The following is a 10,410-nucleotide window of genomic DNA, read 5'->3' as shown; positions in this document are numbered from 1 at the left end:
CAGATACACCCATAGACACAGATGCCACAGAGGCATACACAGAGAAACACACACCCGTAGACACACCAGGATACACATACACAGATACACCACTCATAGGCACACAAACACACACCCATAGGCACACAGACAAAGAGACACACACAGATACACGCACCCATAGACACACACAGAAACACCCACCCATAGGCACACACACAGACACACACAGATACACATCCATAGACACACACAGACACACATACACACAGGTATATATACACAGATACACCCAGAGACACACAAACACAGAGACACACAGATACCACACACAGACACACACAGATACACACCCATAGACACACACACACACACACACACAGATACCACACACCGAAACACACATCCATAGACACATACACACAGAAACACACCCACAGACACACACATGCACACACAGAGGATAGGCTGGGAGTAGAAGGTTGCTCCTGGCCCAGCCAAGTGAGCACCGGCCAGCCTGCTGCCCTCCATGGCCAAGAGGAGATGCACCCCAGCGGGTAAGCACTTCCTGCTCCAGGCCACCCACACACCGTGGCAGGGTGACTTGTCATCTCATCAGCTTTCTCTAAAAGACTTTCCAATGTTCTTCACAAGCTTTGCTTCCCGTTCAGCTACTGGCCCGGTAGGCAACTGCGAGGCCACGAGGGGCATGGCCCCGGGTCAGACTACCTACTCAAGAGCCACCTCCACAGTTGCTGGCTAAACGATAGTCTTTGTCTCTGCTTTCCCCTCTGCGAAATGGGAACAATGCGTGTACCCCCTTCATAAGAGTTATCAGGAGAGTACGTGAGAGAATTCATGTAAAATGTTGAGTTAGAGCTCAATTATTATTACTTCTGTTTTTTCCTGATTACAATGAAAATGTGGTGTTCCAACCAGAAAGGCTTTCAGGAAAGGCCAGTGCCATATGCTGCTTCTGGCCTTGGATGTGTCATGCTCCTGATGCCTGTCCGGGGAGTCGGTGGGAATAGGGTCAGACTCATTCAGCTCGAGGCTTGCTGGGATTCCCGTGTGCAATCAGGCCGCAGAGGGCACAGGACGGTGCCGGTCTCGTCAGGTGTGGCCTGTGCCCATCAGGAGCAGTACCAGCATCTCTCAGCTCCTCACACCCCAACTGCCCTAAAAACCCGTCACCGCAGCACAGGGATTTCCATGTTACATTTGTACAGCTGGGCCTTCTTCCATCTGAACTGTTCCAAGGTATACTCTGCTATTTTGACCCTCTGTTTAATAAATAAATAAGTAGATGAAAAGGTGACTTAGACGCAGTTATTCCCTGTCCCTTTCAAACCTCCCCAGTGTGACCTCAGCCTCCCTCCCCTCCTCTGGGCTCGCTCTGGTTTCATGGATGGGCGGGAGGTGATGCACCCGTGGTTTGAATCCTGAGAGCAGGTGTGCCCTCATTGATTAATTCTCTGCTTTACGCTTTATGCATATTCATGGAGGTCTTTATTATAAACAATACCATGATACAAACTTTTTTACGCAAAAAAGCAAAAAACTTTCCCTGTGTTTAAGGTTATGTCCTTAGGATATCCTTTCAACAATAAAATTACCAGGTCAAAACCTTGCAGTTTTTGTTTTATTTATTTTTTGCTTTACTCATAAAAATAAGGTAACTTATTGGGAAAATAGAAAAAAGTCTTGAAAAAATAAAAAGCATCATAATTTCATCACTCAGAGACAAAATGGATTTTGGTGAATTTTTTCTAGGACCTCTGTTTTTTTGTTTGTTTGTTTTAAGAGACACGTTCTTTCTCTGTCACCCAGGCTGGAGAGCAGTGGTGCAATCATAGCTCACTGCATCCTGAACCTCATGGGCTCAAGCAACCCTCCCACCTCAGCCTCCCAAGTAGCTGGGACTACAGGCAGGTGCCACCATGCTGGGCAATTTTTTTTTTTAACTTTTTGTAGAGATGGGGGTCTCACTATGTTGTCCAGACTGGTCTCAAACTCCTAGACTCCCCCCACCTCAGCCTCTCAAAGCACTAGGATTACAGGCATGAACCACTGCACCTGGCTGGACCTCTAATCTTAATAGGTCACGTCACTAATTTTTTTTTTTTTTTTGAGATGGAGTCTTGCTGCAACACCCAGGCTGGAGTGCAGTGGTGTGATCTTGGCTCCCTGCAACCTCCACTTCCCGGGTTCAAGTGATTCTTCTGCCTCAGCTTCCCAAGTAGCTGGGACTACAGGTGTGCGCCACCACCCCCTGCTAAGTTTTTTGTTTTTTTTGTTTTTTTGTTTTTTTATATGGAGTCTTGGCCCTGTCACCTAGGCTGGAGTGCAATGGCGCGATTTCGGCTCACTGCAACCTCCACCTCCCAGGTTCAAGTGACTTTCCTGCCTCAGCCTCTCGAATAGCTGGGATTACAGGCATGCATCACCACCCCTGGCTAATTTTTTGTATCTTTAGTAGAGACGGGGTTTCACCATGTTGGCCAGGCTGGTCTTGAACTCCTGACCTCGTGATCCACCCGCCTCGGCCTCCCAGCATGCTGGGATTACAGGCGTGAGCCACCGTGCCTGGCCAAATTTTGTATTTTTAGTAGAGACAGGGTTTTGCCATATTGGCCAGGCTGGTCTTGAACTCCTGATGTTAGGTGATCCGCCTGCCTCGGCCTCCCAAAGTGCTGGGATTACAGGTGTGAGCCACCAACCACACTCTGCCCATGTCACTAATTTGTGTTGGTTTTAAATTCAGTCTCTTGGCCAGGCTTGGTGGCTCATTCCTGTAATCCTAGCACTTTGGGAGGCTGAGACAGGAGGATTGCTTGAGCCCAGGAGTTTTGAGACCAGCCTAGGTAACATAGTAAGACCCTTTAAAAAATAATAATATGGGGTGGGGGGAGGGGGGAGGGATAGCATTAGGAGGTATACCTAATGCTAAATGACGAGTTAATGGGTGCAGCACACCAACATGGCACATGGATATATATGTAACAAACCTGCACATTGTGCACATGTACCCTAAAACTTAAAGTATAATAATAATAAAATAAAATAATTAAAAAATAATAATAATAAAATAAATTCAGTTTAAAAAGAAAATCAATTGTTTATTTTAAAAATAAAATTCAGTTCCTGTTTCTAGAGCGTTAGGAAGCGTTAATTAAAAGCATTCCATCATTCAGATAGCTATGTGAAGTATTAAGTAATACCCCTAGTATTTCTGCTTTTCCTAGAACTTAATCAGAGATGTTACTCATTAGATACTTGCCCTTGATCCTCTAATGATCCTCTAAAATATTTCCTCTTCCTGCATGAGAATACCACAACCTCATCATAGAATGGCCAGTTTCCTGAGAAACTATAAACTATAAACTACAAACTAGGAAACTAGTTTCCTAGTTTTATAAATAAAAACCAAAGCTTTACTTAAGCACAAAGATAGAGTATTACTCATTCTCTATTGTTATACCCTGGCTCCTTTTCAGTTTTATGAAAATAATTAGATGTTTTAGGAGCATGAAATTACTAGCTTTCCAGCTAAAATGTTCCCAAATCTACAAAATACAGAGCTACATAAACATGAAACCACTTTTGACAACGTCAGTCATAAAGACTTGGACTCAGACTTCTCTTTTTTTTTAAATTTAATTAGATCTTGGGTTCAGAGTTGAATTAATCATTATCCTCAGTTCATGACACACTAAGACCTTACCAGGTCCCTCTTTTGTCTCATTTAATTTTTATTTTCCCCTTTGTTCTTCATCTCTTCTTCCTTCCCTAGCTATTCAACACACACACACACACACACACACGCACGCACGCACGCACGCACGCATGCACTTAGTTAAAAATTGTATTGGTCATTGAGTCACTAGATTCAGTATGTTTGTTCTCTTCACTTGGCAATTTGTTAGAATGGCTAACTTAGTAACTTAATAGTTAAATAAGCAAATCAGCTTAGTCCGCTTCCTGTTTAAAACGATCCTGCATGCCTTCACAATTAACTTCTTTGTGCATTTCATGGTTTCCTAAGTGTTCTCAAAAACAAGTTAATGATATACAGTAACCTATATCATTTGAAAAAGCAGTTTCTTTTTCGAAATAAGAAGCCCATTCTTCCTTATTCAAGATTGTTACAACTCTTATTCGAGATTGGAGATTGTTACAACTCTGCCTCATGAGAGGGGAGAAGCTGGGCCGGGCGCCGTGGCTCACGCCTGTAATCCCAGCACTTTGGGAGGCCGAGGCGGGCGGATCACAAGGTCAGGAGATCGAGACCATCCTTGCTAACACGGTGAAACCCTGTCTCTACTAAAAATACAAAAAATTAGCTGGGCGTGGTGGCGGGCACCTGCAGTCCCAGCTACTGGGGAGGCTGAGGCAGGAGAATGGCGTGAACCCAGGAGGCGGAGCTTGCAGTGAGCCGAGATCCCGCCACGGCACTCCAGCTTGAGTGACAGAGCGAGACTCTGTCTCAAAAAAAAAAAAAAAAAAGAAAGAAAGAAAAAAGAAAAGAGAGGGGAGAAGCGCCTGTCACCCTGACCCGCCCCGGCCAGGCTGGCTGGGTTGCAGGTGGAAGTGGGTAGGACTGTGTTTCATGCTGAGTAGGTTATGTGCAAAACACACTTTTGACTCCATAAAAGCATTTTCTTTTTTAGGGGCTCGGTGGGTGGACAGAGTGTAGCGGTACAATCTCGGCTCCTTACAACCTCCGCCTCCCAGGCTCAGGTGACCCTCCCACCTCAGCCACCCAAGGAGCTGGGGCCACAGGCAAGAGCCACCACGCCTGGCTAATTTTTGTATTTTTTGTAGAGATGCGGTTTTGCTGCGTTGCCTAGGCTGGTGTTGAACTCGGGCTCAAGCAATCTGCCCACATCGGCCTCCTAAGGTGCTTACAGGTGTGAGGCACCTCGCCCAGCCCCCGATAAGAGCATTTTAAGAGGTGACAGGGCTGGCAGGGTGTAGTGGCTCACACCTGTCTGTAATCCTAGCACTTTGCGAGGTTGAGGCAGGCGGATCACCGGCAGTCATAAGATCGAGACCGTCCTGGCTAACACAGTGAAACCCCGTCTCTACTAAAAAAAAAAAAAAAAATTAGCCAGGCATGGTGGAATGCACCTGGGCGACAGAGCGAGATTCCATCTCAAAAAAAAAAAAAAAAAAAAAAGAAAAAGAAAATTATCCGGGCGTGGTGTTGGGCGCCTGTAATCCCAGCTACTCAGGAGGCTGAGGCAGCAGAATTGCTTAAACCTGGGAGGCGGAGGTTGCAGTGAGCCAAAATCATGCCACTGCACTCCAGCCTGGGTGACAGAGTGAGACTCTGTCTCCAAAAAAAAGGTGTGATGGGGCATATTATGTGTGGGGTGTGTATTCACAGTGAGAGAGTGCAAACTATACATTCTTCCTTTTAATGCATATTTTTTATTTAAAAGTGTGCAGTTTATGTCACTTGATATAAGCTGGTATTGAGACAAGGATGGCAGTTTGCTTGCTTGTTTTGAGACACAGTCTCGCTCTGTCACCCAAGCTGGAGTGCAGTGGTGTGAGCTTGGCTCACTGCAACATCCACCTCCCAGGTTCAAACAATTCTCCTGCCTCAGCCTCCTAAGTAGCTGGGATTACAGGTGTTTGCCACCACACTTGGCTAATTTCTGTATTTTTAGTAGAGATGGGGTTTCACCATGTTGGCCAGCCTGGTCTCCAACTCTGACCTCAGGTCATCCTCCTGCCTCGGCCTCCCAAAGTGCTGGGATTACAAATGTGAACCACTGTGCCCAGCCTAAGGATGGCAGTTTGCCTGTCCTGCTAGGATGATCATTGTGTCGCCCTTGACTGATTGGTTGTTGTGGGAAACGAGAGATTTTGTAGTCATAAACTTTCTGAGTCTGTGGTTTTTATTTTCTGTTTGGTTGATTTGTTTTGGTAGACTTTTTAATACTTGTTGCACAATAGTTCTAAACAAACTAACTCATTTGCTTTAACGAAGCAAATGAGTCAGACCTTCTACGTGCTTCTGTTTGTCCCTAAGAATGACTTCCTGTTCCTGGGTGGGGTGTCCCTGGGCTTCCATGGGATGAGGTGAGACAGGAGGGTGAGAGTGGGCATCGGAGTTGGCCTTTGGCATGACAATCTCTGCTCTTCCTGCAGACCGTTCCCCAGTCCACCCCACCCCACTCAGCCGCTCAGCCTCCCTCAGTTACCCAGACCGCACAGACGTCTCGACTGCATCAACCTTGGCAGGCAGCAGCAACCAGTTCGGCAGCTCTGTCCTGGGCCAGTACATCTCTGACTTCAGCGTCCGGGCACTCGTGGACTTGCAGTACATCAAGGTGAGTGCCCCACTGCCCTGTCTGGGCAGTGCCATCTTCTGCTCAGGAATCGGCTACTTCTTTCATCCACCAAACCCAGCATGGTGGGCCCAAACCCGAGATGCCTTTTTCTTCTGGAGACAGGATCTTGCTCTGTCGCCCAAGCTGGAATGCAGTGGTGTGATCATAGCCCACTTCAGCCTTGAACTCTTGGGCCCAAGGATTCATCCCACCTCAGCCTCCTGAGTAGCTGGGACTACAGGTGTGCATGTGGCTTCGGGTTTTTTTTTTTTTTTTCCCTTTATAGAGATGGGGTCTCACTGTGTTGCCTAGGTTGGCTTGAGACACCTGGGCTCAAGCGATCTGCCCACCTCAGCCTCCCGAAGTGCTGGGATTACAGGTGTGAGCCACCGTGCCCAGCCCTGAGATGCTTTCTTCTCTTGTTTGTGCACCTTGTTCTTTGTAAGGGCTTCCAGGGACCCTGACTGGTCATGTTCTCTCTCAGCTCACAGCCTCAATCCTGGCCCTGTTTCTCCAGGCCTGGTGATAGGGTCTGCCTCCCAGCCCCTCTCTCCACGAACTCATCCCTTCCTCATGCAGATCACTCGGCAGCAGTACCAGAATGGGCTGCTGGCCTCGCGCATGGAGAACAGCCCTCAGTTTCCCATAGACGGGTGCACCACCCACATGGAGAACTTGGCCGAGAAGTCTGAGCTGCCGGTGGTGGACGAGACCACAACTCTTCTCAACGAGCGTAACTCCTTGCTGCACAAAGCCTCCCACGAGAGTGCCATCTGACAGGAGGGCCCGGGGCCCCCCGCCCACCCTGCGGGGGCCTCCCCAGTGGGCCCACATGAAGAGAGGGAACCTGTTAGTCCAGAAAGGATGTGGATAGATAGCCTGTTTGAAGAGCCAGGTGGCCCCCAGCCTGTGGGGGATCTGGCCTCTGACAGGGACCTCTGAGTAGCTCTGAAGTGGCACTGTCCAGCCCTGGATAGGTGGGGCAGTGGGCCAGCTACCGTGAGCAAAGGCTGTTTTTTACTGAAAGAATTTCTAAACTAGGCTCATCGCTCTTTTTTTTAATATGATTTTGGGAAGGGAAGACAGGGTTAAGGAACTTTATTTAAAAAAAATATTTTTTTCCTAAAAACTATAAAAGAGGAAGGGTTTCTTGTCCCGGGAAGCAATGGACATAATCTGCTCCCAGCCGTGGCCTTCCAGCTTGTGTCCCGGATTCAGGGAGCTCTCCCTTCCTCCTCCTCCGGAGGTGGGATCCCAGAGCCTGCCAGTGGAGGCTTATCCCTTGGGAGGAAGACAGCTCTTCACAGAAGCAAAGAACAAAATGGCATGGAGATCAGCTGCCTGGGCACCTGTGCTGTAGCTTACCTGACAATGCTGAGGCCAAGAGCTCCTGGGTAGCTGTGATTAGGGACATGATAATCCGAGCTATGGAGAGGAGCACATCTGCTGTCAACCGCTGTCCCAGAAATCTCCTAGAACTCTGCCGACAGCCTCTCCTGGTGAGTCGTGACTCAGCTGAGGACACATCCCCACCCTGCCTCCCATCTGGCCCTTTGGACAACTGGCCCTTTGTGACAGGGCTGACTCAAGTGTTAGGCAGGGTCTCAGGCCTTTGATTGCTCACCCCTGCTCCCCAGGCCCTGCCCTCACTTTTACCAAAGGTTCCCCCTCGGCGGGAGGGCATCTATGTTGGAGGTGATTTGTCTGGGTTCTTCCTTTTGGTTCCAGAAGGAACTGTCAGTCATCAGCATCTGCGTTGTTAGCAGTCAGTACCACCCCCACCCCACAATGAGAGTCAAGGCTGACTTGTTGACTGAAGCCTTTTTCCCAGACCCCTTATTTCGAATCCCCAAGCTTCAGTCCCTCTTGGGGGTGGAGACAAGAGGACATGTGGGAAGCCACGGAAGCAGGTTCTTTATGTCCTTTCCTCTGCGGCTAGCAAGGCTCACCTGGGCTTATCCACCCACTTATGGAACCTCAGGAGAGGAGGGCTCCTCCTAAAGGCATGCAGCTTGCAGCCCCGCTTTCTCACATGTGTGATCGTAGCGTGAGAGGTCATCCTGCCCTTGCTGAAGTTAGTAGTACTGTACTAAGAGCTCTGCCCTCATGTGAATTCCTGCCCTGGCGCCTCTTCCTTGGGGCTGAGTCAGGCCCTGCTGCAAAACTCCAGGCTTCCCAGAGTTGGGGAGGCTGTGGGACCAAGGTCCACGTTGGTCCTTCCGCTGGGTGCAGCAGGAGCTGGGTCCTGAGAGCCTGGCAGGTGAAACTCTGCAGGCCTTCCCCCTGAGTATTATTTATTCACTCCTTTCCTCACCCCAAGTGCCCTGCTCTCCAGGTGCCTAGAGAATCCTAACTCTTAGGACCAGGGATTGTCTTGCACCAAGTATGCCTACCCCTGGCCAGTCTGAGGTCTCCTAGCCATAGAACTGACTCCTGGAAGCCTGGAGAGAAGGTGGTGACACCCATGGGTTCTCAACTGTAAGGAAAAAAGACACCAGACTTTTGTTCCCTATTGGGGAGAAGCCCTTAGTCTTCTACAGGAGCAGCTTGCTCCCAAGTCCTTTTGGAAGCTGGCAGAGCTATATTCCTGACAGCCCTGACTGCCAGGTGGAGCAAAAGACATTGGTGGGGGTATGTGAAGCAAAAGGGGCAGGTGCACACACCTCCACAGTGACCTCTGTGCACATGGTTACCAACTGGCTGGCCCTCCTCCTCTTCCCTGGCCCATTGATCATCCTTTCTCACAGAGGGTCATCATTATTTCCAAATATTGTTGGTCTGATGACTTCCTCTTCCCAGTGCAATTTTTCACTTCCTAGTTCAACCTCTGGTTCCTAGGATGAGCCATACCCTGGAACTGGCCCACCCACTGTGTCTTCCTTGTAAGGGAGACCTTTGCAGATGGCATCCAAATGGGTAGGCAGGTGACAGCCGCCGTATTTATTTTGCATAATATTTTAATTTGTATATTTTTGTGATTTATTTTGGTGTTACAAGTTTGACTCTTGGGGAGTTTTGTTGTTATGACTCTTGTGTCTTTTGTCACAAAACAATGATAATATTTGCTAAATGATATATGGAATTTATTTTTGATTGGTAATAAAAAATATGTATAAATCCTGGTGAGTCTACAACTTGCCTGTTTGTTCTGTCAGTATTCAGTATGTTGTCGAGATAAAAGTGGCTGTGGCTGGCCGTCTCTTGTGATGGGGCAAGGGGCAATAAAGGATTCTAGGACCATTCAGCAGTGAAATGCAATCAGAAATGGAATTTCTAAATATAGTCAAGGCTGTCACAGGAGTGAGAGGGTCATGGCTGCTGGCAGACATACAGGACAGATGTGCTCAGCTGCCATAAGCATGAGTCCTGTGAAACAGATCCCATAGGGCCCTTGGCTTGTGAGTACTGGAAGGGCAGTGGGCTTCAGCAAATTGCCCCTCCTCCCTACCCATGGGACTGAAAGAAGCTTGATCCAAAACTATGAGTAATATTGTTTTATAACATGCAGCTGCCTTTTCGTCCACACTTACAGGCTAGTTGTGGTTTCAAAGTTGGAGTGTTCATCCCTTGAAGAACCTGAGTTACATCACTATACCCACTCTCGAAGTTGCAGCTCTGCAGGGGACTCCTATGGTGCTGTATAGGTGCTGCAGGCTGGCTTGTGTGATTGAGTGTGCTGAGGCCAGGGCCTCCAAGCATGCAAAGTTCCATGGAGTAGACAAACTGGGGGCATCTAGGTAGGCAACAAAGAAGATACTCCAGACAAAAGAGGTACACATGCCAACGTTTGTGTCTAGGGCAAGATTTGTAAATTATCTTCATCCATCTGTTCCACACGTTTAAGCCCCTATTGCACGCCAGGTACTACCAACCCCTCTGTGAATTTAGTGAAGAACCTTCCCACCACTCCAACAGGGACAGTCACACACAGCTTTTCCATTTGCTGTCTCCCTGACCTGGGACACATCTCCTAAGTCTTGATAAGGCTCAGCCCTCATTTCATTTAAGCCTCAGTTCAAATGCCATCTCCTTGAGAAGGCTTCCGATTAGCCCATCTCAATCAGCATCACCCCAGCATCTGTCTCTTTAT

The 10,410-nt window shown here is 48.2% G+C and overlaps 1 protein-coding gene across 3 annotated transcripts in view; it reads left to right on the top strand.

The window, feature by feature from the left end:
- CNNM4 (cyclin and CBS domain divalent metal cation transport mediator 4) overlaps positions 1-9,442 on the top strand; it is a 51,259-nt gene extending 41,817 nt beyond the window's left edge. For all 3 annotated transcript variants that reach the window (XM_032178753.2, XM_032178752.2, XM_058428457.1), the window contains 2 exons: positions 6,139-6,320; positions 6,900-9,442. In XM_032178753.2, the coding sequence (XP_032034644.1) occupies positions 6,139-6,320; positions 6,900-7,097 (380 nt within the window). In that variant the 3' untranslated portion in view covers positions 7,098-9,442. The remainder of the gene's footprint in view (positions 1-6,138; positions 6,321-6,899) is intronic.
- Positions 9,443-10,410: the final 968 nt, after the last annotated feature.

This window comes from Hylobates moloch, unplaced genomic scaffold (assembly GCF_009828535.3).
Source record: "Hylobates moloch isolate HMO894 unplaced genomic scaffold, HMol_V3 SCAFFOLD_15, whole genome shotgun sequence".
Lineage (NCBI taxonomy): Eukaryota > Metazoa > Chordata > Mammalia > Primates > Hylobatidae > Hylobates > Hylobates moloch.
The sequence above is the reverse complement of the archived record's forward strand: the minus strand, read 5'-3'. Positions and strand labels throughout refer to the sequence as shown.